Source organism: Solanum tuberosum, unplaced genomic scaffold (genome assembly GCF_000226075.1).
Source record: "Solanum tuberosum cultivar DM 1-3 516 R44 unplaced genomic scaffold, SolTub_3.0 scf00140, whole genome shotgun sequence".
NCBI lineage: Eukaryota > Viridiplantae > Streptophyta > Magnoliopsida > Solanales > Solanaceae > Solanum > Solanum tuberosum.
Window position 1 is genome coordinate 1332357 of NW_006239064.1, and position 17593 is coordinate 1349949.

Genomic DNA, 17593 nt, shown 5'->3' on the forward strand with positions numbered 1-17593 from the left:
GGGGGGGGGGGGGGGTGAGTAATGGGAGTAGGGTGAAATTCTTGGTACATAAGTGGCTGTGGGAATAGCATCTTGAGAATCATATACCCAAACATGTAAGAATTTCATGTCAAAAGGAGATGTCAGTTTTGTTTGCAAGGGGTAGAAGTAAGTCCATCAGGAATTTGTGGTTTAAGAGGAACTTGCAATTGGGATATTGCAGAATCTCAGAGTTTGGTCAAATCTATGATGCTCAGACTCTTCAAAAATGAAGCCGCACCCATGTCGGATCCTCCAAAATTGCAACAAGAAAATTGAGTTTCATTGTTGTGTGTGTGTGTGTTTGGGGGGGAGGGGGGATCACATGTCATGTTAGACCAGAATAATAATAAGAGGAGCAAGGAGAATTGCTAAGATAAACCATCAGTAGTTGCTTAATCAGAGACAAGTCAATTCTCACCTGATAGGCAGGAGTTAGGAGGATCTTATTCAGCCAAGACAGGAAGACATTGTTGGAGAATACAACTTCCAAGCATGAATATATGTTCCTTATATCATTATTTGATGAAGCACTTGCTGATGTATCTTTTGTATCAACCCCGTCATGTATTAACATAAGATGTACAACCCACGCACTCCTTAAGCAATCAAAATAGCCCTCAACAACAGGATCATTCCCAGCGACCATTACCTAAAAAAAAGTAATAGAAAGTTTAGAAAATGACAAACCACTGCTTGCCAAACATTTAAAGATGGTTGTCTGCTTACAGATTCCTGAAATTCTTGCCTAAAGGACGCATCATGAGACAAGACTGATGTTTTATCAGGTACTGCACTCAATGCATCTGATATGAGAGCCACCACAAGGGAGAATAGAAGACTATATGTTATCTGCAGTTTTTTCAAAGGAGGATCAGATATAGAAGTATAGAGCGAAATACTAAAGAACAAGAAAAAGGGATAGCTAGAGGGTACATGCCATGCAGTTCAAGATAGAAAATACTTTCACTCTGTCCTCTATTCGGCATTTGAAAAAGAAAAGGAGAATGTAAAGAAAATCTAGATCTGATAATTCTAGAGGCAAAACCACAAAATCAAAAGACTGGAACTCTTAAAAGGAACAAAAAATTGAGGTGGTATATAGAGACTGAGGCTGAGCTTTAAAATCCAATTCTGGTACAAGAGTTGAGATGGTATATGGAGACAGAGGCTGAGCTTTAAAATCCAATTCTGGCGTATAATGAAAATATGAAATTCATGTAGTTTGATATATATATCAAGACAGTCAACAAATGACGATGCACTTGGAGAAGTTACAAGGTTCTTATGTGAAAGGATACAGCATCAAAAAGAACCATCTATTAAATGCCTAACATTCGATGATTTAACTTCCCAGCCAAGCCACTGCTTCTGAATTCGTGATCAATAAATTCATCATTAAGCTTGAAAGAACCATGGTCAAAAACTGTGAAAACCTGATGGCTTAAAGTGTCAGTGCTACCACTAAGCCCTGCTGCACTATCCTTTAGAGCAGAAAAGACGTCCTTCACATCTTTAGGGCCTACAAAGAGAAAAGGATAATTACTTTTTCAGTGGTAAAAGAGATGCATAAATACACTAACACCAAACTGCTTTTAAGGAGAATAAACGAGATGTGGAGCAGTCCAGGCATATATGCTATTCCGGACTACACTGGAAACTTCAAACACTGGCTAACGAACATTGCTCATTTTGTGCTGTACAAAGCACATTGGAAGCTTCATTAAAAGTACACCCATTCTGGGGGACAAAGTCGTGCAGAGAATCATAATGGGGGAAACCACAACATCTTTATAATTGTGGTAGCCAGACCAAATTGCGGGCACCTCGACTATTGCATTAAGCACCTGCTACCTCCCATCAGCACAAGTATTGATTAACTCCGCCGCCAAGGCTTAAGACAAATGGAAAGGGAAGAACCACAATTATTATTAATATAAGAATCAAATGAGTACAGTCTCTTCTACAGTGCAAGAGCACATTGAGGATGTTTTGACTTCAATGTTGGAGTTATATGCAGAAAAATAAGGCCAGACAAACAGATATAGCAGATAAGGAATGATGGAACTCTAACGTACACAACTTCAAAAACATTTAACTAATATTTATGAGCATACAGCCCATAACTTCAGAAACATATAACTGATGTCTAATATTATGATCATGCAGTCTTCTAAAACGATGTGACAAAGCAGATTAGCTAAGTGCTTGCTGTACCAGGCCTCTTAAACATGAAAATAACTCTTGGTTATGCACAAACAATATGTATCAAACATTGTCAAGAAGAACTAAAAGAAAATATTAGAATGAATAACCCTCCCAGTGGTCCATTATAGGATTTACTGGAAATCATCTCTGGCGACATCTTTCCCTGAAACCATGCAAGCCCAAATAAAACGAAGAAAAGATAAGCATATCCTTATCGGGAGTGAACTTAAGCCACTCATAACTTACTAGCCCACGCAATCAAAAATAAAAAGAATAATGCTACTATAAGTATGTCCTAATAGAAACAACTTCTATGACTAAAACAAGTTGGAAGTGAACACGGATAAGATCAAAATATAACCATTCATAACTTACTTGCACGCACAACCAAAACAGAAAGGACAAGGCAATGAGCCAGAATGAGCCTTTCCCTGGAAACAACAGCTCTCCTTTCCACCAAAGCTCCTCTTGAATCAAGAATATAGCGTTCACAGTTAGGCCCACCCAAACCAGATGGCTCTTCTCGATTGAGTTCCTAAAAGTATACTCAACATATAATATCAAGAAACCATCAGCATATATTCATTCACCTCACTTCTGTCAAATGAAAACGAACAAATTTATGAACTCATGTTTCACATGATCACGTGAACTGAAGGAACATTCTCAGTATCATCGGGAGGACAACCGTCCTAGGTTTTTGAAATAACCTGAAATTTAATTTAGATGACACTGGAAGATACTTTACATCAAAAATATGACTTTGTTTGTACTTATGGACATACTAGTGAAAAATTTGAACAACAGTTGACTTGGCGGAAAACCTACACACACAAAACACTCTTCCAACAAAAAAAATGTCTATCTAAGCTCTGCCAACAAAGATGGTCAAAAATGAACAGATGTAACTAAAAGGGATAGACATGAAAGACAATTAAGTTAATCTAACAACCTTTATGAGTGAGATTAACCGCTTTCTAACTCCAGCATTAATGAGATCGTCCAAAAATCTCTGAATATCTGCCACAAGATCAGGTTCAAGTCCTTGGTCAAGGACAACAGCCTGCAAAATAACTTTAGTCATATCTAACAGGCAGCTAACAAGAGATAAATTTCTCTATCCCTAGAAACTAAGAATGAAGTATACCCTCAACAGTGTGTAAAGTGCTGTTATAAGATCTCTTCTCTCTGTATACCACAGTCCAGCTGCAAGGCGGAATATCTCTAATGGCTCACGTCCCAATAATCCCCACTGCATGCATCAATAATTAGAAAGAGTGAAAAAAATTGGTCATGAAAACAAATTGTTATAAGAAAACTTTTGTATTGAAAAGAACTTATAGGTGGTGATTGAAACCCAAATTCAACTCCTGAAACTGAATGTATTTAAGTCGGAGATGTCTAGAGAGAAAGAAACTTCATTCTTTGAAGCGCTTAAGATTATTGAGCTGTCACATCATGGCCTGAAATCTACCAGCTTAGTGAGCAGAATGTCTCGATAGTGCAACCCTCCGATGGGGTTGTGATAGCGATACATCAAAGAAGATAAATCTACCAGCACCAGAACAGAACACCTTAATTTTATGAATATCAGTTGATATTTGATACAGAACCTCAACTCTTTTGGCAGTTGTGTAAGAGTGGAAGCTACATAAAGGAAGGGCAGAAGGTACGTCATGGGTGATGCCTAGATCTGTAAAGGACTTGTTGTTGCAGGAAAGCTGTAAGAAGAAAAAGAAAAAGCAGGGCCTAGAGCTCTGCCAACAAAGATGGTCAAAAATGAACAGATGTAACTAAAAGGGATAGACATGAAAGACAATTAAGTTAATCTAACAACCTTTATGAGTGAGATTAACCGCTTTCTAACTCCAGCATTAATGAGATCGTCCAAAAATCTCTGAATATCTGCCACAAGATCAGGTTCAAGTCCTTGGTCAAGGACAACAGCCTGCAAAATAACTTTAGTCATATCTAACAGGCAGCTAACAAGAGATAAATTTCTCTATCCCTAGAAACTAAGAATGAAGTATACCCTCAACAGTGTGTAAAGTGCTGTTATAAGATCTCTTCTCTCTGTATACCACAGTCCAGCTGCAAGGCGGAATATCTCTAATGGCTCACGTCCCAATAATCCCCACTGCATGCATCAATAATTAGAAAGAGTGAAAAAAATTGGTCATGAAAACAAATTGTTATAAGAAAACTTTTGTATTGAAAAGAACTTATAGGTGGTGATTGAAACCCAAATTCAACTCCTGAAACTGAATGTATTTAAGTCGGAGATGTCTAGAGAGAAAGAAACTTCATTCTTTGAAGCGCTTAAGATTATTGAGCTGTCACATCATGGCCTGAAATCTACCAGCTTAGTGAGCAGAATGTCTCGATAGTGCAACCCTCCGATGGGGTTGTGATAGCGATACATCAAAGAAGATAAATCTACCAGCACCAGAACAGAACACCTTAATTTTATGAATATCAGTTGATATTTGATACAGAACCTCAACTCTTTTGGCAGTTGTGTAAGAGTGGAAGCTACATAAAGGAAGGGCAGAAGGTACGTCATGGGTGATGCCTAGATCTGTAAAGGACTTGTTGTTGCAGGAAAGCTGTAAGAAGAAAAAGAAAAAGCAGGGCCTAGAATTGTTGGATCAATATTGGCAATACTACAATTAAGGAGGAGAGATGGAGGATTGTCCCAGCATGTATATGGTGGACAGTATGGAAAGAAAGGAATCAAAGATGTTTTGAGGGCAAGAAGAACAATGTGCAGAATTTCAAGATGAATTGTATAGCTCTTTATTATTTTTGGTGTAAACAGAAAGTCTTAGTACAGGCAGAAGAACTTTTTGATGTTTTAGACTATTTGTGACAAAAAGCATAGATGGAGTCAGTCTAGTTTGTAATACTTTTGGGAGAGGGGCTACTTTGATGTAGTATACCTGTGGATAAATAGAAGAAAAAGTTACCATTCTCAAAAAAAAAAAATGTTGCTCCCCTGGCTTTGATGTGGATTGTTTGGAGAGAGAGAAACGGGAGAGTATTTAAATGGATAGAAATGAGTTTTGGTCAGTTGAAACCCACAAGGGTGGCCGAGTTGGTTGAGCAGGAGATGTCTCAAATAAGGGGTCTAAGGTTCGAAAATCTCTGCATGCCTTCTCGGTCAAGCTCAACGCACAAGGTTTGTCTGGTGTAGTTTACCTCTCCTGTGTGATTGTGTGTTATTACACTGGAGCGGGGTTTACCTAGTGCACATCCAAAGGGTAGCAGCTGCAGGTTCCCTTATCATAAAAAAAATGAGTTTTGGTCAGTTGAGGAGTAGTCTCCCATCTCTTATTATGGTTTTGCACCCATGCAGTTCCTGGTTGTATAGAGGATTGGGTATCTTTTGTAGAGAACCATATCGTTTTGTAGGTTCTTTACCTTTTGGTATACCTCTTGTTATGACCGATTTGACCCTTTTGATGAATGAAATCTTGTTAAGTTGATCAAAATAAAAAGGAAGGGGCAGAGCGTCCGGATTGGATCAGACCAGACCTAGGACTCAACAATAGATGAGCAGATTTGTGAGCCAACTGAGAAATTTGAAAAAAGAGAGTTGCTTGTAATGCCATATTTCTAAAAATTACATCCAAGCCCCAATGATATTCCAATAGCCAAAAGATCAAAAGTTCATATGTGCAGGGAGAGGAAGAATTTGATATATGCCGACGCGATCTCAAGAATCTCTTGATTGGTCATTACAGTTAAATCTCATTGGAGGTAGCCAGCAAGGACGAAATAGAAAAGTGGGTTAAAGCTAAGTGGGAACTCTTGGCCAGCATCAAGCAGAGAGACATGAATAACCTATAGCCTATATATCATTTTTTTAGTTCCTATCCAGATCAACGGAAAAAAATAGTTGAAGTGGAAAAGCGGGAGAATGATGGAAGTCCCTGTTATAGGATTGTTTGTCCCAACTACCGAATTGACAGTTGCATCAAGTCAGTCAACAACCTAGAGCTGTGAAAATGAGGCTACTCTGCTACACCTTCGGTCGAGCCAACTGTTTAAGGAGGTGAGACATCTCTGTGGAGGCTCTTCCTCCAAACAAACAAAGACATAAGGAGGCAGAAAAATCAAACCTACGTGCAAGTGCAACTGTTGGTGGTGGCTAGAAAGAAGCTTATCAAGGCTATGATCACATTGCACATGGGTCAAAGAGACTACCTTTATCCCAATAAGGGCAGGGGCTAGAGGCGACAAAAACAATGTTCAGAAGGGCAGACAAGGCAAATTTTCGAATATCAAAGAGGAGTAAACTGTATAGTACTCTTTGTAATGAGCAAAAACTGATTACATAAGAAATTCCAAAAATTCTACAACACAAACAAATAAAGAAAATGACCTACCTCTTGATTGGCAGAAACAAGCAACCGAACAGAGTCTACTTCATTAAGATGTAGATCATCGCTCAACTTTAGGGCCTAAATATCACAAAACAAATTAGAAAAATGCAAATGGTTTGCAACACCAAAACAAATGTGAAAGAGAAATATTTACAATATGCACATAAAGATAAAATGAGGCGTTCAATTCAAAGACAAAGTAGATATAGAACATTTAAATTCCATCATTATGCATGTGAACACAATTTTTTTATTACTGTGGTGTCCATGCCGACTTATATGCACCTCGACTAATTCGACAAGATACTTGCTACCTCCCACACATGTCACAATTATTTGTTTAGTTCATTCGAGGTGACTCTTGTCTTCCTCTTCCCCTTATATTTCTCCACTCACAACATCCAACAGTTGCATTCGTAAATCTTGCTTGAATTCCTCTAATTCCTACATTGACTTTACTTTACACTAGAGATTGCAATTGGGCCAAGATGCGGTCAGGCAAGGCGAATGAAGAGTTTTTTGTCCTGAAACGGTAAAGGTATTCTTTTTTTTTGAAAATGACATTAATAGATAATTATGGATGTGAGTCTCAACTCATGCCCCTAAATCATTGGGAATCAGAGGGAGCAGACATGTCAACTCTATTTCAATTTTTGTGCACATGACCGTGCTTCCGTCATTCTCAATATCATCCAGTGCATCGGCTTAATGTGCTCAGATGGTAAAGGTACTATTAATGAAAATACAAAAGTACAAAGACTCTAGAAAGACCAAAATATACTGATCTACGACAACCATGCAACTACTTCGTTCTTCCTAAAATTTCTAGAAAAATCATGAACTGCACTATACCATTAATATGCCTACTGTTACACCAGAAAAAAAGAAAAGACTGTGAAAATAGGTGTTCGTAATCCTATTAATATGACTTTTTTGTCCTCCAATACAAGCTCTATTCCTCTCCGACCATACAGTCCAAAAGATGCAGAGAGAAAAAATGAACCATATTTGTTTCAGATCCTTTTGGAATTTGTGTCCCTGCCAGCACTCTAACAAACCCCGGATGCTATTAGGCATCATCCAAGGAATACCACAAATACCTAGGAATAAGTCCCAGCACTGCTTGGAGCACATGCACTTCACATCTCGGCACAATGGAATATCTTGCCAGCCACATCTAAAAGTTTCCGCAACCTTCACCACCTTTTTTTTTGAGAAAGGTAACATTACTTATATATCCACAGGTATACTACACCACAGGTATAGTTGTAGGTGTGTGGGATCCGTACCAAATATGGTCAATCAATTTTGGGTACTTTGACCAAAATTAATAAAGAAATTCGGGAGAGATACAATGATTTTTAACTAAAAATATAGGGTGAAGTCACAATTTAGGTATACGTATTTTATCATAACAAGATATTGGCTGAATACATATGCAGCTCCTTGAACTTGCCAGAATTTCATTTAGACACTTGAACTATGAGTTGTTCCTATTGAACACCTAAACTCAAGTTAAATTTGTGTCTGTAAGACACATTTTGCTAACATGGCATTGTATGTTTGCTACACAATTTTTAGCACGTGAGGCCATCATTCAAAATGATATACAATTTTTTGTCCATCTTCTTCATTTTCTTTCCCAGCATTTAGTAGAATAATGTTTTCTCTTAGCAGAAGGGTCAAGTTTAGGTTGTAAAGAGGTGATGGCTAGTTTTTAGGCAGAGATTATTAACTAATCAAGAAAATAAAATAAGTCCAGTTGACATCTACCCAATGAAGTACAATCAAACCTCATTATACCAGCATTTCATTATAACATCCTTATTTTCTCCAGATCCAAACTTTCATGTTTTATTTTACTTCTCTATAACAGCATTCTACCTGTAACAATTGTGGCATTCATTATCGTGGTACATTCTTTGAAAAATTACCCCGCTATAACAGTCATACTCAAATATTGTGCAGTAACATTTGGTAAAAGGACATAATTATTGCACAGAGAGAGATTTCAAGCTCATATTGAGCTACAGCACCCAAAGTTTAGGGACTTGATATTGCATAACCGTTCTTAAGTAGATCGATTAGTGTGAACAAGTTTATGAAATCCAATTCTAGTTTCCAAGGGATTATGATGCTTTGATAGTAATGAAAAAAGAATCCTTTGAAAAAAGATCATGAATTAAGTTACACAGGGTATAACGAGAATACAGCATGGGATGGAACTCACAATTTGAACATCCTGATCATCCAGTGAAATTGGGCCAGAATCTGGAAGTCTCACTTCTTTGGACTGGACTTGAACTCGGTCCGAGGGCTTGGGGGGCTACATATTAAGGGGAAAAAAGTGAGCTTGGTCATTGATAGCATCATTCTTTCACAATAATTTTTCCACATTTTGAAAGGAAAAAAAAAAGACAATGTAAAGAATTCTCATTTTGGCCAAAACATTTCACAGGCTCATATTACTTTCTTAAAGCAAAATCAACCAACAAACCAACCATTCCAAGAAAATGAAATTCATTGATCAATAGACACAAACAATTACCTCCTAACGCATTGATATACATGCTTGTATATTCAGAAAAAAAACATTTCTACAATTTATAAAAGGAATTCAATAATAACTGCATAATTCAATCAATCATTCAATTAACTGATCCCTAAGCCAAACCTAATTAGGTCAGCTAGGCTATACGAATCCTCTATATCCATTCATCAATATTAGAGACCACCCTTTTTTTTTCTTATGAATAAGGACTTTACTAAATTTCAACAATAAATAATCAAACTCAAACTAAAGTTAATGTGTTCTTTATATCTCACACATTCTTATATAATTGAGATATCCACTTTTTGAGCTTAAAACTCGTTTTTTTCCTTATTCACTTCAATAGCTACACTGACCTACCAAATAAAACGAATAGAAGTTTACCGGATAGGAAAGTAGTGACTGGAAAGATGGAAGAGAGTGACGAATGGCGTGAAGCAGCTCAATCCTCTCCGATGGCGTAGGAGGTGTGGGTCCCAATACGGTAGATTCGATTAGAGATAGTAAAATCTTCGGGGACACCATTGTTTCTCTGTTACTCTCAGCTTTCAGCTCCACTCGCCGGAATCTGTGCGTAGTTTTCAGCTCCGTTCACCGGAATCTGTGCGTACTCTTCAGCTCCGTTCACCGGAACTGATACAGTGAGAGGTGAGGAAGAAGGCGGGAAGAAAAGCCCTAGTTTAGGGTTTTTGTATCGTAGAATAAAAAAAAGTAAAATGAAAATTGGTGTACGGGAATTATTTTGTTAGTATATTTTAAAAAAAATTATTTGAAAATTGGTCCGAAGGCGGAAAAGGATCCAATGAATTCAAAAGAATTGAACGAAAAGTCATATGAGGTGAAATCTAGAATTTAATTGTGAACTTTTTGCATTATCAGTAATAAAATAATTTTATTGTACACATATAAATGATTAATTTATGAACATAAATTTTAAAAGCAATTATTTTTAAAAAAATCATGCTTAATTAAATAGGTTCAAGTAAAATGAACTAGATAAAATAGTATTTATAGTTCCATTTTAAAATAATTTATTTGATTATCTACCAACGGCGACGGCCTTTGTGGTACCAAGGCTGACCTATGAGGAGTATGAGAGAGGAATTCGACGTGATCTTCGAAAGAAGCAAAAGAGCCAAGGAGCATCCTCGAATCCTGATCAATCCCCTGAAGCGGGAAGATTGCGCATCCGATCATCGAGCGGCGCATTCAACTGATTTTTTTCAAGCAATCACAGCTACCGCTTGTACACTCTTTCCTTTTATCCCACTTGATAATTCAACTAATTTTTTTCAAGCAATCGCAACTACTTTCTTTCTCTTCCACTGCCTTCCCTAATATGTTAATTTAACCTATATATTGGATTATTAGTAGTGACTAAAAATATTGGAATAATAACTGCATAATTAGTTTTGATGTAAAATTATTGATTGAAATTTGATATAATTAAATAAAATTTTAACTTGTGACATCATGTAGGGTCTATTTCACTCGAGTAATTAGAGGTGAAGTAGGAAGAACATTATGAGGTCTCAAGATCAAATAACCAAACTAAGGTTACTTTAAGTATTTTGTTACTATACACATTCTACTTGAGGTATAAATGTTAAAACACACTGAAAGGTGTCCGAGTCAGGCACACATCAACTAAACCTCAACTAATTTCACGAGATACTATCTCCTATCAAAATAGATATCGAGCATTTAAAAGAATAATTGTGAACTCTTGTTTAAAATCTTGAATGTATTATATTATAGACTCAATCATGTCTTACAAGAATGTGCCTCATTCACTAATAGTAACATCCCATCAGCCATTTGGCCAACAAAAAATTACAAGCAATTGCTCAAAAGAAGAAGAAAAAATACATCCTATAAACCATACATTTCTACTCCTTTCTTAACCTTATAGCAAGATATATAAGTATAGCTGCTCCATTCCCCATTTATAACATCGTTCGAGGGAAGTAAGCAACGATGAACTGATCCATTATTCAACCGAGAGATTTACATTATAGCACGCGAATTGCAACCAGTCAGGAACTAGATGCAGTGCTTTGAGCTAAAATCTTTATCAGACAACAAACTAGAAATAAGACTTTTCATTCTCTGTGCACCTGGTCCAGGTCTCAGTGAAGTTATGTTTCTTAGAATATACTCTGAGATGGTAGAGTTTGCATCCCCACCATCAAACCAACTACCAGGAACAAAACCATCGATTTTGCGCCCCAAGAGCTCAGAATCAATCTTGTCAAGCACTAGTTCGTTCCTGCGGAATTTTCTGGCGAATGATGCATTGCTGTCGACCATGCTCTTGTAATCCTTAAGAGTTAGAACATGTGGATGTTGCTTTGGAGGGTTATCCCAGGATATGAAATGAAGGTCGTGATTCACTGTAGTGTTCCGGAACTCTTCTGCATTGCATATGACAGTGTGGAAATATCCTTCAGGCGTTGAAAGGAAGTTGGCATAGTACATTAAGACTATTCTTGGGAGGTTATCCCACCCCCATAAAAGGTACTCCATGAAGGGGCGAGAGAGCATTGTCCAAGCAGAGCCTGAGGAAAAGCGATAACATCACATTTTCAAAATCTATGATATGCTATGGATATTGATATTTGATTGTATACGAGCAAAAATTTATATTTGCTAATTTCATGAACATATGACAGTGCAGAATAGAAAGAGTGATCATAGAGGAGCAAAAAAGAGAGAACTCGACCTACGGCAACTTTTTTTTTTTTTTTGATGAAGTAAATGTTCCATTGAAGGCATCAAGAAGATGCAAGTTAGTTACAAATGTAGAAACCTTATGTAAGTGCAATAGAATAGTGCTTGCTTGAAATGAGTTAGTCTATGACTACCGTCTACCGCATTGATAAAGTATTCATTTTGATATTCAACATGAAACAAAAATGGTAGTTTGAAATGTCTTTGCTTTCATCTTTCTGTTTTGCAGAAGGCATTCTCAAAAACCCTTGAGAAGGAGCCCAAGTACAAGGAAATAGGGACAACCTTTGAGAGTTTTTCCAAAAGCTTGTGTAATCAGGTCCAGTCTGATAACCTTTTCAGTTTCATACGATTTGACGACTCAGACAGTCAAACAAACATGTTTTATGTTATAACAAAACATAGTTCACAGTAAAATGTGTTAAGAGATCGTATTGTAGTATGGGGAATCATAGTTGAACTAAGCGAAAATAACATTTAATTGCATAAGTGGACAATTAAAAAGGACAACTGATTATCAGGCAGTAGTAGGAAGATAAGGTGCACCTGGCTTTGTAGTTTTAACTTTTTTTTTTTTTTTTTTTTTTTTTCTCAAAAAAAAAAAAGTGCAGATACTCTACAATGTTTATTCATTGACCACATCAGGGATAACCAACGAAGGGTCATTTGAAAGAGATTTCTCATACTAAAGGCCCCTTCAAGAAAGTCATTTGTCTGATATTCCTAGCACTTACAATTTTACGTTGTTCGGTTTCCAAACCAACTTATTTCCTCCACACCCGAAACCCCAATGTTTTTCCCTAAAAAAGCATATTTTTCCTAACATCTATACTTTCGTGTAACCTTCTTGAGCACATGCCTCCGGCTATGCATGAACTCTACCTGAAGTTAAGGAACGGAAGAGAGTCACCCCCGAGGAAATTCTAATATATTATCATTGCATAAAGCTGAAAGGATGCAAAGGAAAATTCATGAAGTGTATTTGATACTAAGTTGTTAACTCAAGCAGATTTGAAATCCAAATACACATGACTAACTCACGGAGATCTTACAGAAGAATTGGCTGAAAACAGGCCTAAAACCAACCCAAAGAACAATATAGAGGTGCTTTATGGAGGTTTTAGACAAGTTAATAAGCCTTTGAAAGCTGAAAATGGCAACAAGAAAGCAAACCAACAAAGCAGCCAAAAGAGCTCGATTGTTTCCTTTTGCATAGACACAAATGCACAAAATTCTCACCTGTGAATAGTTTAAATGCTGTTGGCATACTCCTTTTCTGCGGGATCCAGAAAAGATCTGATTTATTCAGGCTGTACAGCCCTGAATCAATTATTACAGGCCTGGCTCTGTGGTATCTACAAACACAAATGTAACATTTTAGTAAGCTAACATACTAAATCTCACCAAAAATAGGCTGATTGATTGATCAAATGAAAAGCTCCACATACTCCTTCCATCCAATGTCACTTGTATGCTCAATAAAATTAAGTTCTCTTGGCACGGTCGAAAAAGTATGAAGTAAATCTGCCAAACACAATATCAATGCACAGGATCATTAGAAAGACGGTAATCAATGAGCCAGTCTGCACTTATATTACATTGGGCTCTTAGAAGAATTTCGAAGCAATGTCCAGTTTGGATCCAACAAGTAATTTACTTGTCAGATGATATGACTAGGATAAGAGTAATGCAAAAAGTGTCCCACAACAATCGTTTTTCACACAAAAGCACCTCCCCTCCCCGGCTCCCCCTTATACACAAAAAAATAATTCAACCAGTTAGCAATCAAGTACACCTCAACTCCAACTAGCTGGGTGGATACATGGATATTTTGTACTTTGTAGGATCTATTTAGGTTAATTCTTCTAGTTGATCTTTACACAAATAACCGTTCAATTCACCATTTACATTTCCAAGCTGGTATACGTAGAATACACGGTTCTACACATATTTATAAATGGAATTCACATATTTCAAGTTCAGCTATTTTAGCTTAAGCCAGTTGGGTGGACGACTATTCAGGTTAATTCTTCTATTTTTGTATCCATTACATTCTATTTGGGCTCATTTCATTCCAATAAAAAAAATGTTATTTTTAAGGCAAATTATGATTCTCTAAGATCTCACATTGATATATACACGAACATACAAGTCTTTTCTCAATGAACCAGCTCCTGCACTTGTATAAAACGCGAGCTGCTTAAAACAACTTTGGATCAATGTCAAGCATAGATCCAATAAAGTTACTGATTCATTGTAAAGGAGTTCAATCAATGTATCAATCAAGTACACCTCAATTCCAAACTAGCCGGTGGCTACATTAATGTTCTGTATCCATCACATTTTATTTAGGTTCATCTAATTTGAATACTCAAAGATTTGTTATTTAAGGAAAATTAGGATTATCTTAATTCCCACACTTTTATTTACACAAACATACAAGTCTTTTTTCAAACAAAAAAGTGTCTTGACGAGTACCAGGGCTGAAGTAAGAGCAATAACAACTAGTAAGTCTAAATTCTCTTATAGTTAAATTACTGCCCTTCATGCCAGTTCGTCTACTGGAATCCTCATTTTCACTACTATTTCGACTTTCACCACCACAAATGGCCAAACATAATTGTCACCATAATTCTCACTACACTTATAATAGAAGTATCTATACAGATTTGAGACTGAAGAAAACTAGTTGGCGTCACCTATGATTAAACATAAAATAAAGGCAGCAATAGCAAGCAAGTACCACGGCTATTCAATCCGAAAACCAAGAATCTCAGCAAATGAAAGTGATATCCAAATATTAAGCAAATGCTCCCAACAAGTCCAGAAAAGGATACTCACTAGCGAACACACAGAGAAGGGCGAAGATATAAAAACAGATTCCAAAAAATAGTTTTTAATTACATAAAGCACTAAGATTAACGAACCAATCCACTCACCACCTTCCTTAAGCAAAATACCAGCAGCATGAACTGCATTACTAACCATAGTAGGTCCTCTATAACTAACCAAATCAGATCTCACCACTACTCTCACATTCCCAACTTCAACAAACAAAGTTAGCCAACAAAGTTCACCAACTCTAGTTGGCATTGCTTGTACTAAAAATAAAAGAAAGGAAGCAATAGCAAGCAAGCACAACCAAGAATCTCAAGCAAATGAAAGTAAGATTGAAATATTAAACAAATGAAGTAAACACATGAAAAAGATATATAAGATAATTTTAACCAAGTATAAACAGTACAATTTTCCACTGAAGGGTTCTGAACCCCCTTAGCTCTACCTACTCCACCCCTGGTCCCAAGTCCCAACTAGCTCAGAAAAGGATACTCACTAGCAAACACACAGAAAAGGGCAAAGATAGATCAAAAAGATTGCAACTTGCAAGAGCTAGTTTTTAACTACATACCATCTTGTGTCACCAAAGGATAATCAGAAGCACTAAGATTAATGAACCAATCCCACTCACCACCTTCCTTAAGCAAAATAGCAGCAGCATGAAGTGTATTACTAACCATAGTAGGTCCTCTATAAGTAACCAAATTAGATCTCACCACTACTCTCACATTCCCAACTTCAACAAATAAAGGTTCCCTTTTTACAAAGTTCACTAACTCTAATCTCTCATCAGCTGGTGCTTCAAGGTCTAAATGTACAACATACTGGTTCAATGGATGGTACAAAGCCTTTAATGTCCTCTTTATGCTCTCCCCATCTCCACTTGAACCAGAAATCAAATATGCCAATTTGGGTATTGTTGAAATAGGTCTAGTAGAAGGTATATGTAGTTTAGATTCAACAAAGATTGGAACTTTAGCTTTAATGGATGATTTCTGAAATGGGGTTTTAGTAGAAAGAGTGAAAATGATTAAGAAAAAAGAGATTAAAAGGGCAAAAGCTAAAGGAACCATCCATTTAGTTTTCTTTATGGTAAGTTCCATTTTCTTGATCTGCTATTTCAAGATTCTATATTGTTCTTTGAAAATAGTATTAGTACTACCATTCTTGACCTTTGTTGTTCTTGCTTTTCACTTGAAATTTTTTTTTGTCACTGTTCATAGAAAGTTGTAAAAAGGAATTTTTGTTGTATAACAAATCTTGTTTAATTCTCTAAACATGGTGATTAATGGAGTTGGTGGATCCCACCACCAACACAAGTGTAATGAAAGGAATAATCTCTCTCTTTCTAAGGGAAAGATTATTATTCTATGATCATGTTCTTAATATATTCTAGTTCAAGAAATAATTTTTTTATAGAATACAAGTTATTTTAGTAATATCATCCTCGAGTTTGAGTTTTAGATATGAAAAAGTTTTGTTGGGGGTGGATATCTAAATGAGTCCAGTAGTAATGTGACTTGAATTTAGTGAAAGCTTCAAGAATGGTGGAAAAAGAATGACAATTATTTTAGTGAAAGGTTTGAAGGTGAATTTTGATATATTTATTTTTATTGAAAAATTAAAAAGAAGTAATAATAAAGTTAAATCTAGTGTTGGTGATTATCTTCCTTTTTAAAAAAAATATTTGGGACGTATAATATGCGTGAAAGTAATAATATTGTTGGGTTTGAGTAGCATTAATTTTTTTCTATAATAATGTTGTTTTAATTGTTATATTGAATTATTATTATAAAAATAGATATAATGTAACATAATATGAGTAATCACTTTTAACAAAACCTTGACCGTCATGTTTTTTTTTTTTTTTTGTAATTTTTATAATTTAATTTAATTTTAAAAATTAATTAAATTCACCTTAAAAAAAAATTGACAATTTAAAAACGTATCGGATGGGAAGTTTTAGTGAAAGGGTAGTTTATGATGTTGATGTACATGTAAATGATGTAATCAATTTTAGGACCCTCATTTACGCCATGACTTTAAATTTATAATAATTTGGGATATTTTTTTATTTTTTTTATTAAAAAGAAAGAATGGTACCTTCATTTATGATTTTTGACTTATATTCAACTCCCTCTTCTTCAAATTTGTAACACAAATTATTCAATGCACAATTAAAATGACACCAATTAAAGGTCATAAACATAGCTAATTTCTTTGGTTGTTGGGATTACCACCACCCTTTTTAGACTTTTATTTATAAAATATGAAATATATTATTATTAATATTAGGAAAATATTTTTTTTCACATATTAATTAATGTTTTGTTAAAATAATAAATTATCTCTTAAATTTTTAATTTTAAAAGCTAAAAAATGAATATTTATTTTTAATATGATACAAGTAAAATTACACACGGATAAGCAATATAAAAGAAGAAGCAAAGGTTACCAATAAAGCCCAACAAATTGTGCACTACTATTGTATTCCTTTTGTCCATATTTATTTGTCTATTTTTTATTGGGAAAATTGTATATAATGGCAAACTATTAATTCAAATTAAATGGTATAATCACATTTTGATTTAATTGTGTCCTGTAGCAAACTGTTTACCAATGCCTCTCTCCCTCAAACTCTCGCTCGCCACTCTCCTCTCTCGCTCACTCTCTCTGTGCTTGCCTCTCTCGCTTTATACACAGAAGTGTATAAATTGCGTTTCTGTTTGTATAAAGCGAGAGAAAATTGTATATACACATGCAAATACATATATATTCGTCCTATACACTTATAATTATACAATAAAAATATTCCCCTGCCCAGTTCTCTTTTGTCTTTCTCTCTTTCTCGTTTTATACAACA

At 35.7% G+C, this 17593-nt stretch overlaps 2 protein-coding genes across 2 annotated transcripts in view; both read right to left on the reverse strand.

Moving 5' to 3' along the window:
- LOC102595233 (nuclear pore complex protein NUP205) overlaps window positions 1–9883 on the reverse strand; it is a 39890-nt gene extending 30007 nt beyond the window's left edge. The window contains exons 1-9 of the mRNA XM_006351917.2: window positions 9547–9883; window positions 8842–8937; window positions 6615–6689; window positions 4259–4363; window positions 4064–4174; window positions 2602–2761; window positions 1455–1540; window positions 748–870; window positions 440–670 (exon numbers count right to left, since the gene is read on the reverse strand). Coding sequence (XP_006351979.1) covers window positions 440–670; window positions 748–870; window positions 1455–1540; window positions 2602–2761; window positions 4064–4174; window positions 4259–4363; window positions 6615–6689; window positions 8842–8937; window positions 9547–9687 — 1128 coding nt within the window. The 5' untranslated portion in view covers window positions 9688–9883. The remainder of the gene's footprint in view (window positions 1–439; window positions 671–747; window positions 871–1454; window positions 1541–2601; window positions 2762–4063; window positions 4175–4258; window positions 4364–6614; window positions 6690–8841; window positions 8938–9546) is intronic.
- A 1003-nt stretch (window positions 9884–10886) lies between these two features.
- On the reverse strand, window positions 10887–15972 carry LOC102594898 (beta-glucuronosyltransferase GlcAT14B-like). Its single transcript, XM_006351916.2, has 4 exons — window positions 15302–15972; window positions 13341–13416; window positions 13132–13247; window positions 10887–11720 (listed from the first exon to the last, which is right to left on the reverse strand). The coding sequence occupies exons 1-4, from the start codon at window positions 15831–15833 to the stop codon at window positions 11206–11208; spliced, it is 1239 nt and encodes a 412-aa protein (XP_006351978.1). The 5' UTR covers window positions 15834–15972; the 3' UTR covers window positions 10887–11205.
- Between the last annotated feature and the right edge of the window lie 1621 nt (window positions 15973–17593).